The sequence below is a fragment of the Tyto alba genome, unplaced genomic scaffold (genome assembly GCF_018691265.1).
Source record: "Tyto alba isolate M040663 unplaced genomic scaffold, T.alba_DEE_v4.0 Super-Scaffold_18, whole genome shotgun sequence".
Taxonomy (NCBI): domain Eukaryota; kingdom Metazoa; phylum Chordata; class Aves; order Strigiformes; family Tytonidae; genus Tyto; species Tyto alba.
The window spans coordinates 7,694,392-7,715,834 of NW_024881280.1; the positions used below are offsets into that span (position 1 = coordinate 7,694,392).

General features: G+C 41.4%; 1 protein-coding gene across 13 annotated transcripts in view; it reads left to right on the forward strand.

The window, feature by feature from the left end:
* Nucleotides 1-21,443, forward strand: part of LOC104358291 (carbohydrate sulfotransferase 9) — a 58,253-nt gene that overhangs the window by 29,668 nt on the left and 7,142 nt on the right. For 5 of the 13 annotated variants that reach the window (XM_042791170.1, XM_032990089.2, XM_042791171.1 and 2 more), the window contains exons 1-5: nt 2,039-2,252; nt 2,379-2,413; nt 11,515-11,625; nt 13,997-14,144; nt 15,184-21,355. In XM_042791170.1, coding sequence (XP_042647104.1) covers nt 14,051-14,144; nt 15,184-16,034 — 945 coding nt within the window. In that variant the 5' untranslated portion in view covers nt 2,039-2,252; nt 2,379-2,413; nt 11,515-11,625; nt 13,997-14,050 and the 3' untranslated portion in view covers nt 16,035-21,355. Of the gene's footprint in view, nt 1-2,038; nt 2,253-2,378; nt 2,414-3,498; nt 3,635-11,514; nt 11,626-13,996; nt 14,145-15,183; nt 21,356-21,443 lie in introns of those variants that run through there. The other 8 variants (XM_042791174.1, XM_042791176.1, XM_042791179.1 and 5 more) reach the window with 5 other exon arrangements.

Genomic DNA, 21,443 nt, shown 5'->3' on the forward strand with positions numbered 1-21,443 from the left:
TTCATGTGTTCTGTTGGCCTTCTCGTCTTATTCTGAGAACCCCAATTCTTTCAATCTTTTCTTCTTGTTTTTTCCCAGACAACTGACAATTTGCTCTGCTCTTCTCTGGACTCTCTCCAGTTGGTCTACCTTCTCTCTGAACAGTTTTGCTTGAACAGGACTCAGTGCCACTGGTTGGTGTGCTAGCCATAAATATAATAAGAGATATTCCTTAACGTATTTTACAAGCAAACCAGTTTATCTTCCTAATATGCAGTTTTCACTCTTGTACACGTATGGTGTAACACTGCTTATTCATGTATAGCTTGTGACTGACTGCTATCTCTTATCCCTTTTTGGCAGAATGGCTGCCTAACTGGTCATTGCCAACCCTACATCTTTACAAATGATTATTCCCTCTCAGAACTTCACACTTGTAAACACAAGTGCATTACAATGTGTTTTCTCATACAGATTATTTCTCATATTTGTAAGAACACTCTAAATTTAATGTATCATGCAATGTGTTTGCTGTTCATCTAAGCTTATTGTTATCTGCAAGGTTGAAGGATTGATAGTTCCTTTATCCAAGTCATTAGTGACTTGGGCCATTACCTGGCCCAGAACAGACCCAGCTAGAATCTCACTGATTATATTTTTTGAGTTTGATAGCAGATTATTAAAAACTAACCTTAGAGTCTGCATTTTTTTTTGATTATTTTTTTCTCCCAGGTAATTTTGTACTCTCCTTGAAGTAGTCTCACTTTAATTTACTTTTGAAAATGTTATGATTTAATGTCAATAACATTATTAAAATTAAAACATATTACATGACCTGCTGCTTCTCTATGAGACTTCTTGTCCTGTTACAGAAATTAATAGCCAACATGTCAAAAATATAAAGCAATCTAGCTTTTTAAACTATCTCTAACTTTTTATGAATATTTTTTTTTTCATGTATTCCAGTCTTTTTCCAGAATTGGTCTGCTCCTCATTTTTTGTGTTTTGAAAGATAAGCACTGTTTTCACCTCTTCACACATTTCTCACACAGCTTCTGGGAATTTTCAGAGACAGCTATCAGCTCTGAGCTTGTTTCACTCTGTTCTCAAGGTATCTTCACACACAATTCCTCAGGACCAGCTGTCACTATGGATAGGACCCATTTCACTTAACTTTAGCTTCTTATAAAATAGCCATCTATATCTGTGATAGATGGGGTGTAGGTGTAGGTTCCTATCACAACAACCGATAGAGATCTCTTCTGGAGACATCCTGTAGAGGCATACTTGAGAATGAGGTAAACTGCAGTATTTTCAAATCATTCTGACCTGTTGTTTTCCTATTTTAGATGGATTCTTTCTTACTGAGTTTCATTTTTAGTCATGTAATTATAGATCATCTTTTTATGTAGAGTGATGGAAAAATTACTTCAGCCTTCCGCAAGTGAGCTATCACTAGGTTTTTCTCTTCCTTACAGATTTGTTTTCTTGCTATCCCTTATGTCCAATGCTTCTTGCAGTTAAATTTGTGCTTTGTACTTTCTGACCTTGTTTCAGCATCTCATTCTCTTCTTTCATACTTGTCCTTAGGAGTTTGACCTGGTTTCCACTTTCTGTACATTTCCTTCTTGTGTTTCAGGTCATTGAAGACCATGTTCCTTAGCCAAGTTGATCTCTGACCATACTTCCTATCCTCCTACTGTGTGGGATTGTTTGTGTTTGTACCCCAAACATCATTTCTTTAAGGAACTGCCAACTCTACTGAATTCCTTCTGCTTTAGCCATGTTTCCCATGAGAACTTACCTTCCAGTTCCCAGGGTTTATTGGAGTCTTCTTGTATAGAGTCCATTGGGTTTGAATTGATCTTTCCTCTTGTTTCTCACCTAAAAATAATATACATTATCACATCACAGTTGCTCTCAACCAAATTACCTTTACCCTCATATTCCCAACCATCCTCCTTCTTGGTTGCTTAGCAGGCAGCCTCTTGGCAGGCTGCTGTTGAAGCACTTGGCAGGCTCTGACAGCTGCTGTAGACCATACACAGGGAGTGGTTAAATGCTGCTTGCTATACCCAGGGAGAGACACAGCTCATTGCTTTGTAATGTGCAACTGGAGATGCTCACCTAAACATTCACAGAGAAACACTTGCATCTTTTAGCTGGGCATTTAATCAAACAAAGACAAATACTGCGTGTACAGTGTTTCAGATGCTCTTCTGGGAAAGCGTCTGTGTGGATGCAGAAACACTTTGCCCAGCCTCGAAGTCCAGGTAAGGAGAACACAGAAACCTTTCTCCTATTTCCTTTGCAGACCTAGGCATAAAATTAAAACAATGCATTTCTTTGGACTGATCTTTCTTTGTCTAAATCTTTGTTTTCTATTTGCCATCATTCAGAGGAATGGGAAATATCCACTGAGGTTGTCTGATTGGTGAGTAAAACTGGATTGTTAGTAGCTTTTCATGTTACCATGATTTTCATAGTGTAGTCAAATCTCCACAAAGAGAGATTTCTTTGTCACAGAGTTGTTGTGAGTTGTTTTATTTTTTCCTTTTATATATTTAGAAATTGCCATCAAATCTCTCAAGAAATAAACTCAGACATTATTTAGCTTTTGAAATGACACCATGATGAAGTGAATATACAGATCATTTTTTTGGCAGTCTGTTTTTCATTGCTATAACTTTCCTCAGTTAAGAACAGGGGAGTTTAACATACAACTAAAAGTTGATGCTACAAGGATTCTGATGCCTGAAATGAAGAGACAGAGGCTTTCATTCACTTTCTGGCTTTTCTAAGGGTAATATGCATCTCGATTCTTCTCACTTCAGTGCAGTTTGCAGCTGCATAGGATTTTGTCAAATTTCAAATGTTTAAGCAGAAATTTCCCATGCTAGTTATCTGCTTCAGGATACTTTTTAAATGCTTTTGAGCAAAATTAGTTTCTAGCTTTTTATACAGGGTATTTTGGAAACTGCGCTTTTTTTTTTTTTTCTCATCTTAAATGTTCCGCTGACCTTTCCTCTAAAGAAGTTCGGGTACTTTACAGGCTTTGGAAAAATGAGGTTAAGGGGATTCCTCTTGTATATTCTCAGTAAAACAACTGCTGGACTGAGGTGACACCGGGAAGTAAACCACCCATTTTAAATAACAAGGCAAGCACGAGCAAGACTTTTTTGGGGAAAGTGTTGAGGATCACTGGCAAAATAAATTCAAAGAATGAAATGAGCAGGAAGAAACTGTGCCTTGATAAGTAGTGTGAAAATTGATGTGGGAGGGAAAGGAAAGGAAAATGTGTCAGTATAGTTTGGGAGATACTAAAATAGCTAGAGGAGCTGAAGTGCAGAGCCTGGGACTAGCTGAGTACAGAGCTGAGAGCGAGAAGCAGTGGGGCTGCGTGGGAGGCTTGGAAGAAGAAGGAGAGACAGATCTGATGAGCTGGGCTCGGAAGTGTGGTTGGTGTGGGGGGCTGTGAGGTTGATTGAGGAGACTAAGGGAGGAGTCTGGCAGTGGGAGCCAGCAAAAAGCTGACTTGTGCCTGGGGAAGACTGAACAGCAGAATTGGGGTGAGATCTGATGGGCATTTGGGAAGCTGGAAAACAGGATTTTCTGGGCAAGCTGACTGGGAACGATACGAGGATGGCTTTTGGAGGTGAGGATTTGCTGGAGACTGGGTTAAAATTTTGCCAGAGTTGTGGAAGCAAGGACTGGGGAAGAAGGGGTCACACCTGGGGAAGGGGCCGAAGGAAAAGCGCTGGTGCCCATGCAAATATATGCCCAGCAGGAGGGGAAGTCAGTGTTGGAGAGCTGCTGGGGAGTGGGGAGCAAGGAGGTGGAAGTGCGGGTAGCAGGAGTGGAAGATCTGGGCAGGCCATGCTGATGGTGGGAGCAGGGGAAGCAGGGTCAAGCTGTGCTAAGGACCATTCTCCTCCAGCGCCAGGAACGGTGCCCTGCATGCCTGAGTCTCTCCATTTTGTTGCTGTCAGCAAGTAAGTCTGATGAGCTTGGGTCTTATCACTGTTGATGCTGGGTTTGTTCAGAAGAGCAACACGCTGCCACTATCAGTTATTACATTAGAGTGGGTGTCATAAGATTGGTCAAGAGAGCTAAACGATTCACCACTGACAATGATTTTTGTGCATGTTCTTACAATACCACATAAATACATTTTCCAGTAGTTTTTCAACACTTGTTTTTTAAAGAAACAAGATATCCCACAAATCTCGACACTTGGTTCACTCAGGATGGACATGCTCTTGAGATGTTCTAGGGCTGTGCAGTAGGATCCCCACTATCTACAGCAGGTGAAGGAAAGTGTGCAGTGAATCAGGCAAGAGGTTTTAGGCTGAGAGTTTGGGTTCTTTGTCTGCCACAATAATCCCACGTGGTGTAGGGCACCCACCTTTTCAGAGACTCTTACTGACTGTCCATTCTCCATTTCCTGGGTACTTGAGCAGGCTCTGAAAACCAGATTTGCAGATCTTTTGAGCATTCATATCTGTAACTGAATCAGCAAGACTATTTTGAACTTAGAGTGTACTAAATGTATGTTAAATACTCTGAAATGTCAGCTCTTTAGTTTCAAGACTGTGCTGCCAGAAGCCAGCAGATACTTCATCTTATGCTCTCTATGATTTAGCTGATGCACCACTTTAATCCTACTATTTCCTAACTTCTTGATATTTGATATTGCATGTGCCATAGTATGATGTAAAAACATGTTTCATAAAAACAGACTTTATACATAACATTTCTGCTGAACAGCTTATCCTGCAATACAGAGGAGACCAGAAAGGAAAGGGAAAATAGGCCTAGATTCATGTAGGAAGCAAGAAGAATACATATACACAGTTTGTCAGTAAGTGTCAAGATGTTTCAGATGAAGAGGTTATTTCTGTAAAAGAGCATGATTCCTATACAGGAGTCTTTGGAGGATATAAAAAAGAAAGGGTTTGGGGGGAATGAGAGTAGAGGTATGCTTTTGGACAAAACAGTGTTGGATCCTAAAAATGAGGGTCAAAAGGTGGACGAGAATGACAGAACAAATTGGAGGAGATGGGAGCAAAAAGGAAAATAATTTAAGCAGAGACATTTTGTATGCACTGGAGTGTAAAAGAGAAAGAGAGATCATGGCTGTCATCAGTTATGACAGAAGGGTACTAGTGGAGGGAATACAAGAAGGATATAACAAGGTGATCAGCAGCCAGGAGGTTGCCTGGGAGCTGTGTGCTGAGCAACCAGGACTGTTACAGACAGTTCTGGCTATGCTATTTGGTGTGCAATGGCAGGAATGAATAAATCAAGTTTACACAGGGAGGTGAAAAGCAGGAGGGGACAGATAGGATCTAGGGTTGAGACAAGATGGCTACACCTGAGTGGCAAGGACAATATTGCGATTACTGACAGCAACCAAGAAGAGAAATATGGGAGGGAACTGTAAGACACATGAAGAGCCAGACAGCTAGTCATCAATATGAAAAAAGCAGAGGGACTTTGTGAGGCCCCATCTCCCATGAAACAAGCCTGGGAGGTGGTCATTCGTTGCCGCTGTGGTAGGCATGCATCCTGTTCTAAGCTTTTCTTTCCTAGTCACTTTTCTCCCTTTCTTCCTCCTTTCCAAATTTCTTAGGCTCATCTAGATTCCCTAAAATAAAGCGGTGAAGATTGCTCTCCTATGATTGGTTTCACAATGGTTTAAATGTCAGTTGATATGTGCGTGTGTTGTGGTTTGAGCTCAGGGGGCAACTGAGCACCACAGAGCTGCTCACTTCCCCCTTCCTCCCCCAGCGCTGAGAACAAGAAAATAAATCATCAGGCTTGGGATTCAAGGTAGGACAGGGAGGGATAAATCACCCATTGCACTCATGGGCAAAAGACAGACTTGTTGGGGGGAAGTAAAAAAAGAACGTAAATTTATTACAAACATCACCAACAATTAACAGACAGAGTAGGACAGTGAGAAGCATTACCGCATCTTGAGAACATCTCCCCCGACCTGTCCCTTCTTCCCGGGATCAACTTTGCTGCAATATGTCATCCTCCTCCCCCCAGCAGCACAGGTGGGCAGGGAATGGGGGGGTGCAGTCAGTGCTGCTGCTTCTTCCACCTTTGGTGGGGGGAACTTCTGGAACTTCCTCCCCCTGCTCCAGCGTGGTCCCCCTCTCACAGGAGACAGTTCTCCACAACTTTTTGCCAACTTCAGTCCCTCCCACGGGCTGCAATCCTTCCTGGGGTGCTCCAGTGTGGGACAACCCCACGTGTTGTAATCCTCCCAGTGCCAAACTACAACAGTGGGGGCTGCTTCTTCCAGAGGCTCCCAGATGCCTTCAGGTGCAGCCACCTTAATTTTTCATGTGGGGCCCCCCACAGGCCATAAATCAGTGTCTGCTCCACCGCAGATCTCCATGGGTGGCGGGGGGGGGCCGCCCTGCCGTCTCCCCACAGGATACAGGGGGGTCTCTGCTCCGGCACACCTCCCCCCTCCTTTCTTCCTCCGTTCCTCCACTGACCTTGGTGTTCACGCAGCTGCAGCAACTCCTCCTCACAAGTCCCACTGCCCATCACCACGTCCCTTCTTAAATACGTTATCACAGAGGTGCAGCTGATTGGCTCAATTTCCCAAACAGAAGTGGAGCTGACATGGAGCTGGGGGAGCTTCGAGAAGCTTCTCACAGGGGGCCACTGCTGTAGCCCCCTCCCCCGCTACCCAAAACCCCCACCATTCACTCAAACCCAGGACAGCATGGGATTTTTAATCAAATGTTTAGATAGAAGGGCTCACAGCCCATTGCCAGGTAACCAAGCAAAGTGGGGTGGACTTTGTTCTCATATTATCTGTCACTCCCCAAAAGCACTAACAGGGCAACCACTGTCCCTGCTCAGCCCCCTGGGGCTTCCCCCTCCCTGCCCACAGCCCAAGACCCCATGTCAGCCCCCCAGGGCCATTGGTCCCCGCCTCAGCAATGCCACTGCAGGGCCGGTCTCTGGCCCAGCTGAGCTGGGCCCACCCACGAGCCGATGCAACCATGGCTCTGCCTGATGATCTGGTCTCTTGGCTGAACCTGGCCACCATCTCCAGGTCTTCACCCTTCAGGGGTGAAGGATGGATCCAGGCTGGTGAGGCTCCTGCCAGCCTGGCCATGTGGTTACTGCACTTGGATCCCAGCTCCCCATCCCGAAGGGAAGAGCTGTCTCTCACTGCTCCCTGGCAAAATCAAGGGAATGTGGCCATCCTTACAAAATCAAAAGCCCGTGATCTTTCTGACTACAACTACAGGAAGGAAACAGAGACAAGTTTGATCACATACTAAAGGTTGGATTCCACTGCGTGAGTGACTGCAGTACATTTAATCTCATTCCTCTTTAAATATCTGTTGTAATTTATTGGATAGTTTTGCGTATTCCTTTCTATACTAATTTTCTTGAATTTGTTCTTGTCCATCTTTACTGAATTATACTTTACGTCTTTTCCACTCCTATCCTCAACCTCCCTTTCCCACAGCATCATCTGAGCAAGCTAAACAGTCTTTCTGTTTCCCATGGCCCCAGCTCTGCCACTTTTCCTCAGGTTGTTGCTCCCTGCCTCTCTGGGAGTTTTTCTGTTAGGCTCTGTGCTGCCTTTTCCCATGTACCCTTCTTTTTTTTCCTCTTCGCTTTGGTTCTTTTCATCCCCAAATTGGCTCTTCCTTTTGCTTGCTCTTTTGTGGGCTGGTTGGTAACAGTTTTAGCACACTGGCAGCCTAACTGGCATTGGCAACCCTGAAAGGGAAGATTTTAAGGAAGGATTTTAGGTGAAAAATGTAATAGCTCTGTAGGTGCTTCAGAAACTTCTTCCAAGAAGGGGGGCAGCAAAAGAGAAAGCAGAAGCTATTTGTTTGTTATCAGGGGCTAATGGTAGCAGGGACTAGCAATATGACTGATCAGAAAGTACAGTTGAGCTTTTAATACTGCATGAGAAATGACAGGTAAAGAGAAAAACCTTGGAAGGCAAGACAGGGAAATAACATGGGATGAAGCAGAGAAGGAGAAGTGAAAAGACAGGCGTGAGAAGGTTGTGTAATGAGAATAGCAAGCAGTTTAATGATGGCAATGACAAAGGTAGCACTGCAGTTGCTGAGACCAGAAAGAAATCTGATGCAGTGACGGAGGGCTAAGGTAACTACTGCAGGGAACAAGAGTTTTCGCTTGTACCTGTTTTGGAAATTATGACTTTGTACCCACCTCACTGCTGTGAAGTGTGCTATTCTGTAGGGCACTGCTGTCATCCTCTTCCTCAGTAGCCCCCACCCTAGCTCATACATTGTCTCCCTGCTGAGCTTGTACCCGTTCCCGCATAACACCTCTCAGCCCTTGCTGCTGCGAGTGAGATGATGTCACACCCTGGCTCCTGTTGGCAAAGTGACCCAGATCAGATGGTTCTTCTAGCCCTCGGCTGTCTGCAGCCTGCTGGAGGTTCCTAATCCACTAATGATTTTCCATTCATGGAGCAGGCCAGCCTGCCTGCTGAGACTCCAGTTTCTTAGGTCTCCCTCCCTCCTGTCTGTCCCTAGCGAGTTGAACAGGAACGAGGGCACTGCAGATTTGGGTGAGCAAGGGTCTTGCTTCTAAAGGTGCAACTCACCCTGTTAGAGCAGCACACTCAGAACTGTGTTCAGCAAAGTTTGTTTTTCCTGTTAGTTTTTTATTCTGGCTGTTCTTGGGGTGTTTCTACACGTCATCCCCTCTTCACCTTTTATGTACCCACGTACATATCAGTATGTATGTATTTACAGTTGTCTTTTTGAAGGGATTAACAAGGCTTAAGTACAGAATGGGGCTTAGTGACTGAGAATGTTATCTGTTTCCAGAGATTTTCCTTACCATCCACTGAACTGCCCCACTGGTATTTTTTTTATTTTTGGCTTCAAATGTATCAGGAACACAAATAAGTATTATTGTAATTTAATTCTTTTAATCCGGTAAATCCCATTTATCATCAAGTAGGGTACAGAGGATGACCCCATATACTCAACTGTGACCAAGGTCTGTCTTTGTGAAAAATTAGCTTGAGACACACCTTTGTAAGTTTATCACCAGGAGACTTTAAATCTTTATCAACCTACTTAGTTTACTTGGAGCAAATAATGTGCCAGTATAACTGATATTAATGTGTTTCTGAACTACATGTATGTATGTGTATATATAGGTACACATACATATAGTTCAGAACTAGATATACATATATACACACACACATGAGTGTGTGTACTCATATTTCTGTACTTGGGTAATAGGTGCCATACATAAAGATTTAGCATTATTCAACATTTCCAGTTATAGGACTTCTAATTGTTTATAAAAGTATCAAAATACTGGGGGTTTTCAGACTGATTTTTTAATACTTCTTTAAAAAATGCAGCTTTTTCAATTGCAATGGTTCAGCACTTCCAGGAGAGGGATTAGGGAATGCTATATTATGAATCACTGTTTCAGCAGTTCAAGGACAGAGCAATGTACTGGTGATACCAGTTCAAGGCAACACAATCTACTCCTTCGGTGCCCGTACCAAGAATAAACCTGCATGGCAGGAGGGAGAACTTCAATCTGAGTGTGATGTGCTAGGTCATGTACTCACATGACTTTATCATTAAAATGTCTTTGGACTGTCTAAATATTTCCTAATCGAAAGAGTACTAGAGATTCTGTATCAGACTTTGTTTTGGTCAGGGGAAAAGGAACTCATTAAAAAACCAATGTTGGTGGTTGGATAAGTGTGAGTGGTTGTGGTGTAGCTACATATGGTACAAACAGTTGAAGTCCAGACTGTGACAGACGTACAGAATGGTTGCAATGGTCTAGTATCACAAAATGGAAAGCAAGTATGAGACAAATGAACCAAGAGAAAGTGATTTAACAGAAAAATTATCAGATAAATTGGGCATATGACAATTTTGTGAGAGCCCTGGAAAAGTACAATCTCATCATTGAGACAGAGCGCTCTTCTGGGTCAAATGATCTAGCCTGACGTGCAGGGGATGTGCAAGTAGGCTGCCAGTCACTCCTCCATACCCAGTGTAGCATAGAGAAAAGGGGGATGTTGAAAGCAATTAAAAAGCAGAAGATTGTCCTAAATTTCTTGAAGGAAACACAAGGATGGAAAAAATACTTTATGGTCAGCAAACTTGAGAACAAAGATATGAACATGATGCAACTATTTTTAGGTTTGTTATGAGGAGAGTATATATTGGGAAGATTCTTCACAATGGATCAGTAGAGGGAGATGGTAGAATTATCAGTAGTGCAAATTCAATAAATATTTCTCATTTTATGAGGGCTTCAGGACTTTTCCCCATCTTGTATGCACATGAGTTGATTGACATTGTTTTCTCCAATAATTTGTTCCCCACTTGCTACCATTCTTGGCTTGAGCAATTGCTCTGGTTGTTCTCACATGGAAACTATGGATTGTGTTACAGGAAATGGATCTCACCAAACTGATTTACTATTTTTGTTTGGATTTAGTTGATTAAGTTAATAACATTGATATAGTGGATTTAGAATTATATAAAGCATTCAACTTGATACTACAGCATGTTTTGGTTAAGAAGATAGAAAACTATCAAAACAGTTGGACCCACATTGAAGGAAATAAACACTAGCTAACTGACAGGCCTCAAAATATCTCATCTGATAAAAATCTTTCCAAAAAGGTTCTGCGGGAAAGGGTTCTATGAGGATCATTTCTCTTACTGCCTGGTTTACTGTTTAGTAATGTCCAAGAAAGAGTCAAAAAATGTTTTCTGATTAAATCTACTGAATCCAGTAACACATGCAGAGTTGAAAATATTAAGCCATAGCTACATGTTGTTGATCTATAAAGATGTGATCTGAAGAACAAGCAGAAACCAACAGTGCAGTGTGAGGCTGTTATCTAGGAGTTTTTATGCTTCATTAAAACAAACAAACAAAATCCACAAAACCCCCACAACTATGCGTAATGAGAACAAAAGAGATTAATGTCCTGTACTTGGTTTTTAGTATTTTCTCTTCTCTTTGGGGATATGTTAGTTCCAAAGAGACATTTAGATCTGTGTTTTCACTATAAGACACGCCTTTTTTTTTTTTTTTTGGAGTCCTATAGTACTCTCTTTCCACCTTGCCTGTGGAAGCCCATTCTGCTGCCCTTTGTTTACAGAACTAGACTATTTATTATGGAGTTGTTGTGTTAATAGACTCACCACACCTTGACTGAGGAATGCCTTGTAGTTACCCAGTCACCTTAAATCACATTTAATTCAAGGTAGGATGAGGTAAAATGTAAATAGAAGTATTAATTCATTAAATCTAAAATAGACAACACAATTACAAATATCTGGAAAAGACATAAGTGAAGAGCTAGAAGAAAAAGTTAATCTGATCTACTGACACTGAATGTATCACAAAAGTGGGGGATTTTAGGAATTTCCCCCCCCCCCTTTTTTTTTTATTTCCAGGGGAATTGTTCCTCTTTCTGACAAAATGGCTCTCAGAATTTTCTTTCCTCCAATTCCTCAGGTTTCTCTTAAGTGATTTTCATCGCTGGAGACCTTGCTTTACACAAAACTCCATACCGGGGTCTTCCATCACAAAACATCTTCAGAAGAAGCCTTCGGACTTCACTTTCAGGTAGTTTCTCCAAATCATCATGCTGACCTCACTCGTTGATGGATGGTTTTAGCTCTCACAGCTAGCCTGCACTTTGAAGTTTTTTAAAGGGCTCAGACAGATTTTACCTGTCACCTTGGAGGTTGTTCTATCCCTCCTTATGGTCCGACCATCCTCCTGAATTAAAATAAGGATTCTTTTGCTTCCACAAACATGCACGTCTTAGAGGACGAGTTGCCTCCTGTGTTTGACTGGCTCATAAACAGCTTCTTTCCCTCAAGGAGGCAAGTTTCCCTCTGGTGACTCACTGACATGTTTCAACATGAAATGTGTCTTATAGCAGACCTTATATTCTGTACCAGTAATTTAATTAACAAATATATATGATACAAGTATCTAAATAGGGTAAACTAATCTAGTTCATTTTCTGATTCCTGAGACAGATATGATAACAATAACTACCCTGAGGTGACAGCATTTAAGGTAAAGGAAGCCCAACCTCTTTCTCCTAAGCATACTCTAACAAGGAGTCCCTGTACAGAAATATTTAGTGCCATATGTATTTTAATTGTTACACAGTGTGAAACTGTGTCTTCGAACCACTTCTGAAAAAGAATAAAAAGGGAGCACTCAGTCTTGGACCTCATGAGATCAGTGACCAATCTGACTGATTTTAGCTGGCTTTGAAAACAGGTTTTGATGCATTAGAAGTCAATAGATAGCACAGTGAAGGAAGAATTGACGTGCAGTGAATTTGGTTAAATGCCAAAGATCAACCCATATTTTTTCTTTAGCCTTTACAATGGCCTTATGCAGCCAAGAAAATGCAAAAATACTGGCTAAATGCCACCGTGTGTAGAAATACCACATTCATTTGAATGAGTATTGTAACAATTTAATGTAAACACCAGTGAATTGTTAACATATGTGACTGCAGATTTGTTCATAATGATATTTACAGGTCAGAGATAGTAAACAGTCATCCCTCTCCATTCCTCAGTCATGTCTATGCTAAGAGAGATTTAATAATTAGTAATGCTGTTAACTGTATGAGTTTGAAGATATTCTGATAAAGATGTGTGAGATAATCACCTGTCAGCCCTGAAAGGAAGAAGCCTTGTGTGCAAGTATATTTTCAGTAATTTAACTAGTGCTGACTCTACTGCCATCTCAGAGTATTCAGGAAAACAGTTTCCATTATGGCAGCTGGGGTTTATGTACATCCACACTGGGGGGCGGGGGGTACCAGGTAATAACTTCCAGAGTGGTTCTATTGTATCCTTGTGAAAACAAAACAAAACAATGTTGAAGTTACAAGGTCAAGAAATCCAAGCAATTATGTTTTTATTGCCAGCAGGTTCAGGGTGAAAAATTGAAAATCAGAAAAAGAAGAGAGTGTTGCTTGACTCTTTTGATGGTGCAGACTTTATGAGACAGAAATAGAATGCCATGTTTGTCAGTAGTTATGGTTTTGCACTGAATTTTGCTACTTCAAATGAAAAGTGATGAAAAGCATGCTGATGAAGAGCTTTCTCATGGGGGCAACCCAGTAAGATTGTACAGAGGACTTAGAGTTCTCTCTCCACAAAGTGCAAGGGGACAGAATGAGTGAGCACAGGAAAGGGAATACATTGGGCATTGGACTGCCTTGGCCTCCAATCCTTTTGGCTGTAAACAAGGAACTTCTCCTTTTCTGTTGTTTCTTCTGCTGCTTCTATATGCTTCCTGCCATAGCGAACCATTCTGGGGAACCTATGCTGCAGCAGCAATGGCAGCAAACATATATACACTAGTGTCTTTGGGAGAGAGTGAATGGGAGAATTCATCTATTGTTAGTAGTTAGGATTCTCTGCTGGAATGTGGAAGAGTTTCTCCTGCAGTCAATATTGATTTATGTGTACAAAGTTGAAAGCTTCAGGGCAAGAGATGGGAAGAATCTCATGCTGAATGCATCACAGGTTTGTGGATGTGCAGTTTGCAGAAAACCTTGTACTCCCAGACTGCAACAAGTAAAGTTATTTAAAAAAATAGATCTCTCTAATCCTAAATGAGGTTATTGTTACATAATGGGAAAGGATAGAGAGCTTGTTTGTCAGGAACACCAGCTTTAAATGAGAACGGGGGCATATTTGCTCATACACAGCTCATTTTTATGAGAAAGGGGGAGAATTTTGTAATACTTTAAAATGGTCTTATTATTTGTCTGTCTGGTTTAACAGTATATTTGTGATGAGTCTTTTTTATAGGAGAACTTTTACTCATTAGCAAAGCCTGATTTTTATAGGGCTTGAAAGGTCTTTCTGCTACTGTAAATTCTGTAAGAGAATACCATGTTATCTTAGTTATATCAGTCATACAAAAACTAACTTATATTATCTTTCCTTGTTTACAGAAAGGCAGATTTCCACTTTAGAGATCACGTCATCCTCCTTCCTGTGAAAATAATATGAACCAGAAGGTGTTAGTTTTCCTTCTCCCAAATTTTATTTTTGGGATATTTCTTTTTGGGTTTTTCTGTAAAAGACAAAAACCCCTAACAGGTGAGTAAAGAATTTACCAACAGAAAGACTCAGTGTTTTCTAGAACCAGGGACACCTTTCCCAAATGTATTAGAAAGTAACTGTGGAGCCTAAGGGATAAACAATACTATGAAAACACCCAAGGTCCTGTCACTATGATAGCTATCCTAGCAATGTACAAGAGGAAGAACACTATAAAAAACAGTTGAAATTAGAAGTGTGTCCTGGTGTCAGCTGGGATAGAGTTAATTTTCTTCCTAGTAGCTGGTATACTGTTGTGTTTTGGATTTAGTATGAGAATAATATTGATAACACACTGATGTTTTTAGCTGTTGCTAAGTAATGTTTATACTAGTCAAGGATTTTTCAGCTTCTCATGCCTAGTCAGCAAGAAGGCTGAAGGGGCACAAGAAGTTGGGAGGGAGACACAGCCAAGACAGCTGACCCCAACTGGCCAAAGGAATATTCCATACCGTATGATGTCATGACCAGTATATAAAGTGGGGGGAGTTGGCCGGGAGGGGCAGATCACTGCTCAGGAACTGGCTGAGCATCAGTCAGTGGGTGGTGAGCAATTGCACTGTGCATCACTTGTCTTTCTTCGGTTTTATTTAACTCTCTTTTTGTTATCTTCCATTGTTATTATTATTATTATTATATTTCAATTATTAAACTGCTTTTATCTCAACCCACAAGTTTTACTTGTTTCCAGTTCTCCTCCCCATCCCACCGGGGGGACGGGGGAGGAGTGAACGAGCGGCTGTGTGGTGCCTAGTTGCTGGCTGGGGTTAAATCACAACAAAAGTGTTAGAACATCGATCTTGCTTAGAGTAATATTGCTAGCATGTTGAAAGTTTTAACAAACTTCTCACTAAGCAGGATAATTTATTGCATGTTTGCCATAGTGGAGTCTGGTGACAGTAAACAAAAAATTGATTTTAGCATCTTCATTCATTTTTGCATGCAGGGAGATAGGTTGAGTGCTATGATTGTCACAAAGAAAGAGACTTTATATAAAACTATTTCACACTAATGGTTTCAATGTCTTCCTTGATTGCAGGTGCTTTTCCAGATCCCACTGAAGATTGGCTTGCAATTCAAAATGATCGCAAAAGCACACTGGTTTCTGTCTGCCTGAAGAACAATCTTCTTAAATTAAGAAGCAAATTGGATTCTCATGTTGCAAACCAGCTCTTTGTGGAGCACAAACATAAATTTATGTACTGTGAGGTGCCCAAGGTAGGCTGCTCCAACTGGAAGAGAACTATTTTTCTTCTCCAAGCAGACTTGAATGCAGAAGCTTCGGAAATTGAACACGACCACATCCACCAAACCTCACTGATCAAAAAGCTGGTGACTTACCCGCCTGCCATACAGAAGGAATTTCTGAACAATTACACCAAAGTGATGTTCACCAGACATCCTTTAGAAAGGCTGGTTTCAGCTTACAGAGACAAACTTCTGCACTCTGAGCCATTCTACAGTATCACTGTCGCTAATCAGATTAGGGCAATGTTCAGGAAAAACAAAAATTCATCTGAAAAAGTGAGTTTCCAGGAGTTTGTCAACTTCATTATAGCAAAACCGCCAAATACTCTTGACATTCACTGGAAACCAATGTTTCTGCTCTGTGATCCGTGCAACATTCACTATGATATTCTGGGTAAGTATGAAACTCTTGGGTTAGATTCTGAGCATGTTCTGAAGGTCATTGGAGCACCAGAGAGCCTGCACTACCCCAGCTTGAAGAGGTATGGCTCAGAGAAACGAACTAATGGTGATATTACCTTGGAGTATCTTAGACAATTGAATTCAGAACAAATTGAGAAGATCAAAAAATTGTACCAAATGGATTTTTTCTTGTTCAACTATACTATGAAATACGAAGATTATTTTTCCCTGAATGATTAATGTAGGTTAAACAAAGAACAGTTTCCTTTGTACAAAATGGGCTGAACTTGTCCTCACAGGTTCCTGATAGATGGATTGGTGACTGCAGAGATTTTATTGGTGTTTGGAGACATGGTTTATCATTCTAAGCACTCTTATAACAAATCCCTGCCATGATTTGTCGTACTGTACAGTACTTTATCTATACAAAATTACTGTCTTCCTATTGATCATTAATGGCATACGTTTGTTTCATGAAGACTGTTGATAAATGATAGATTTTGGTGTGTTGGTAAGAGATAGAGGAAGGATGGAGAATGTTGGTTTTCACAATGAATATTTTTAGAACAACATTTTTTTAATAGAAATTATTTTAATTTTTTATTAGCAAAAGACATACAAAGCAATAAATAATCTGCTTTAGAGTCAAACCACTCTTTGTCTGCAATAGCCTCAATCATGAATCCTGTAGGAAAGGAGCAAATAACTTCAGATGCTTGAAGCTGCACGACACAGAACTTGATGCCTGATTATATTCCCTTCCAGCAGTGCTCTCACCACAGCCCACCAGCATCATCCCTCAAGCAGTATCATTGGCAGCAATCCAGCCAGGGTTTCCCTTATATATCTTCAAAATCTTCTGATGAGCAGGTCTGCTGTTCGTGGTGACTTTACAAACTCTTTTTCACCACCTTTGCGAGTGTTATGATCTGATTTAAGAGGGAAGGTCTGAAAAAAGATATCTTTTTTTAGAGAAGTAGTTAGAGGTACCTTCTAAACTGTACAACTGGAGTGGTGCAGATTCTAAAATCTCAGTGGAAAGGTGACTCTCATCTATTCTCCAAAAGCACTTACCACCCAGTCAACTGACTGTCAGCGCAGGTGGGAGTTTGGACTTTCCCCATTTGTGCCTGCTGGGGGCCACGAGCCCCTGGGACTTACCTGAACATGGCACTTTGGTGGAGCTGGGTAACCTCAGATAATGTGTTTGTTCTACCTGTTGCTTTCTCACCTCACAGGAGATTGAAGGCAAATAAATTGTACAGTTGTGGTGAGGGGAGCAATGAAGCATGTGGGAGAAGCAACTCAAACCATTATCCACTTCTTATATTCCAAGGTTTTAGATCACTGAGGGGTCTATAAATGCTGTTATATTAAATATGAGACTTGCCTCATTTTTGTTGAAAATCTATTGCCTAGTCACATTTAAAATTTGTGACCATATTAATTGTAGCAAGACTTAGAAAATAATTGTGAGTATTAACACTACCTTTAGGGGATGTCAGTCTCTCAGGAGCTAACTCGAAAGTCTCAAATGCACTTAGCTCCTGTCAGCTATATCTGCAAATGTACAAAGGCTGGCAGGCTAATCTTGGATCAAAGCCAGCTCACGGATTCTCATTACAGAGAAAAGGACAGTGACAAAATAACTTGATCACACTGCAATTGCCATTCTGTACAGCCATTGCTACCAGCAGCATGGCCAAGGGAGAGGGAAAAAGAGACTGGGAAAAATGGATGCAATGGGATTTGAATCATGAGGGTTGTGAAGAGAGCTCCCAGGGCAGGGAGTGCGATGCAGGGGTGGTCTACTCCAGAGGGAAGATGCAGTGATATGTTGGACATCAGCTGGAGACACTGATGAGACAGGAGGATGATGATGGACAGGATTACTGAAGGTGACAGGAGAAGGCAGAAGCTCTTTGCATCCCTCCATGATGGCAGATGGTACACAAAGCCAGGACTACAGTTCAGTACATCTGGCAGCTCTTACATGGCTGACTGTTCCATAAATGGGGCAGTTTTGGCACAGGGACAGATCCAAAGTGAGAAAACCAAGCAAGAACAGCAGAACTTTTTTTTTTTTTTTTTAAGTAGCTTGTGACTTTACGCGGAGTGATTCATGGTTCTGGATCTTACCCTCACCACCACCATGTTTGGTGTCACCACAGTCCTAATACTTTCCCAATACTGGATTGCTCATGCCACCCTGGCAACCCTGTAGTTCATGTGGATCTTTTTTTACTTTCTAACTGTACTGAGGCAGAGGAAGCTGGAAATTACTCCCATCAGAGTTAAGACTATGCAGAGGGATGCAGTCTCTCTCTCTCTCTCTCCTGAATCAGAGCCAACTCCAGCTACATGCTTCTCCTACTTTCTTTGCCAGATCATGCAGAGGAAGAGGGGAATAAGATTTGATTCATAAATTGCTTCTACATGGTAGATCCCTCCAGAGCTATATGCTTCAGCAAAGATACTTTAATTTTCTGGCACCATCAGCCAGCCTAGGAGAACTGAAGAAATGATACTGACAGAGTTTGATAGGTGTCTTTTCTATCAGCACTCTAGTGTTAACACTCCCCTCCAGTTTCTTGCTGTTAAATGTGAGTGGCTTTCTATTCTTATTTCCTCTTTCACACAGGATCACATACTCTTCCTACAGTGGTGACAGAAAATGGATGGCTAATTCATTCAACACAAGCACTAGTCAGTAACAGAAGGCTATCTATTGATGCAGAAAAATCTCTGCAACTGTTCACAATGGACTTTCAGATTTGACATTTGCGTTCAGGAAATTATGTAGCACATTGCCTGGAACCACTGGCTGCTGTCATGCTGTTTAGCTGCTGTAGGTCTCAACAAAAGAACCTGCAGAGGACATGGGTGTGCATGTGTGCACATATAAGGACAGTTTTAGGAAGCATACAAGTCACACAAGAACAGTATAAGCTGTGCATTACCAACACTAAGAAAATGAGAATAACGGGTTGATATCGGCTGGAAAAGAGAAAAAAAAAATCACATTGCCTTATTAAGGATCTTGTAACATTCTCCTGCAGGCATCTTTTAATTCTCAACCCCATTTACTGCATTTCCATTTCTCTGAGCTTGAGAATACTTCCTAACACCCCTCCAAGAGCTGCTGTGCAGTAGCACAGGAGTACATAAGAAGTCTGCAATATGTTTCAGAGTTAATGAAAACAATGGCGACTTGCTATGTGTTGTAAAAAGCTTTTGCAGTTTGCAAAGATGGGCATGGAAGTTTGGGCTGAGGTCAAAAAACTAGTCTGCAGAACAAAAGTGCAAGGTCTTTTGTATTTGCATTGAATTGGCTGTATCTTTTAGCTATAGCTGTCAAGAGACAATGTTTGTGGAAAGCTCTGCTCTATAATATTTCCTGATGTGTAAGCGACTGCCCGTTACCCAGAGAAGAGTGGGGACTGTGCCACCTTGCTTACTGCCCAGGACAACCCCAAGGCTCATTCCACTGGACAATATTGCAAGTTTGCTGATGAAAGGGCTTACTCTTATTTCATTCTTGATACTGTAATATAATAAAAAGTTGATGGAGGTTCTGGACCTTTTCCTAGTCAGCCCACAAGAACTGTAAGGCACCTGTAAACTTTATGATGAAAAGAAGAAGATGACTGTCTCTTCATGGCCTGGGAGAGAGATTTCCTGTACTGTCTTCCCTACAAGTGTACTGTCCAGAACAAAGGCTCTCAGCTGAGCCAGCCTCCCTCCTGCCTTGCTTGGAGAAGAAACCCCAGCAGAGCTTCTTTCCTTTGGGTGCTGACTCTGGGTGATGTTTTCCTGGGAGGAAAGTGGGCACTTGCAGTTGGGAGCAGGGGTGGAGGCAGCATGGCGGGGCTCGGGGCTTGGGCCCTGGGGTGGATTTAAAGGGGTAGGAGGTGCCATAATTCATCTTCTGATTTATGGTTATACGCCTGTGATATGACCATTGCTATGTTTCATTTCTAATTAGTATAATAAACTATAGTGAGTTAACACATTAATCTATTTGTTCATGCTTCTCAATAACATCTGTTTTAAAAAAAAAGACTCGGAGCTGTTCCATCAAATCATGACACAGGCTACATGCTATTAGACAACAACAAATACAAAGCCATTCGGCTCTGCTTTGGTACATTAATATAAAGCTGTCTCACAGGACTTTTAAAGAATTGCAAGAATTAACAAATACTAATGAGTGTTCCAGTTTGGAGAAAAGATGGAACTAAGCGGGGAAAGGAAGAGAAACAAAAAATCTTGCAAAGTCAAGCTTGCAGCTTTTCTACAACTCTTTTTATCAACAGTGAGGAATAAGAGAGAATTTTCTCATTCTCATGGATATCCACACACACATCCTTTCGAGATAGGTTCCCACAAACCTGACATCATACTTTCTTCATGAAAGTGTAACTGATCGGATAGTTGATCAGTGTATGTCTGTGATGGAGACCAGTTGTTCCTTGAAACAGACGTTTCCTCCACTTCTAAGTGATGATTCCGCCCGTAAGCAGTCCTAAATTTTCACACAGTTTTTGAATGTGAGTCTTAACAGGTAAACTGTGATTAGTGGTTTCTTGTTCAGAGAACTTCCCAAAGCAGGACAGAATAAAAGGCATGAGAAATGAAACTTCAAGTGCTTGCTGCTCCACAGGTGTCCTCTCACCAAGGGGAAGATGAGGAAACACCACCTGTGCAAGTCATTGCTCATTGAGCAAACCGCAGCTCGCAGCTAGAAGGTGATTCTATTTCTGCATTCAGACTGTTAATATGTCAAAGGCCTTTAGCTCTACAATCTCCAGTTTTCTTGGCTTGTCTGTCATAGAGGTAGAACAAGAAAAGAAAAAGGAAAGAGGAAAATAAAAAAGACACTAATGCTCTGATTGTGGTGTAGGCCTGGCATGATTTTTCCCTGTCACAGCACTTTTTACCTCCCATCCTTCCAGAACTATATGCTAGGTCATGCTTTATTATAAAACAAAAAGTTATTAAATTATATAACTTACATAAATCAATGTAAACCAAATATAACCAAAACAGGAAGAGTATTTGCCTGATAGAAGTGTCTGAAGTTTCAGGAAGTCCTCTTGGAAGTTTTGACCGCGTATCGAATGTATACAGGTGTGCAGCCACAATGCTGCTTCTAGTAAGAACTGTTTGTAAAGAAAAAGCTCAAGTGATCATAAATCTCAATCAGTATATTGAGACTAAAATTCCAATGAGTCAGCAGATCAAAAATGAGTGATACATCACAGGATCAGGTCTGTGAAAGGGAACCAGCTCAGCACCGGGCCAGCACTACCCATGTACACATCTCCTTTGCTCACAACTACTAGAACACTTTCTACCTCCCGGATCCTTCTTGTAGCTTCTTTTGGACATGTACCAAATCTTAGCAAGATGAAAGGGCTTTCTCAAAAAGTCCCATCATCCCACTCTGTAGATACACTGTCAACGAGATGATGCATCACTCGCGGTGTCCCACCAAAGGAACGGCCGTTCAGCCATTACGGGAGCTCAGGGCAGAACTTAGCACGAGTACCCAAGGCCAGGTAGGAATACTCCGGTTCATCTTTCTATGATTTAGCAGAATTATGAGGAAAGCTTTTTACCTGCAAATCTATGACTAATATCCCGAGT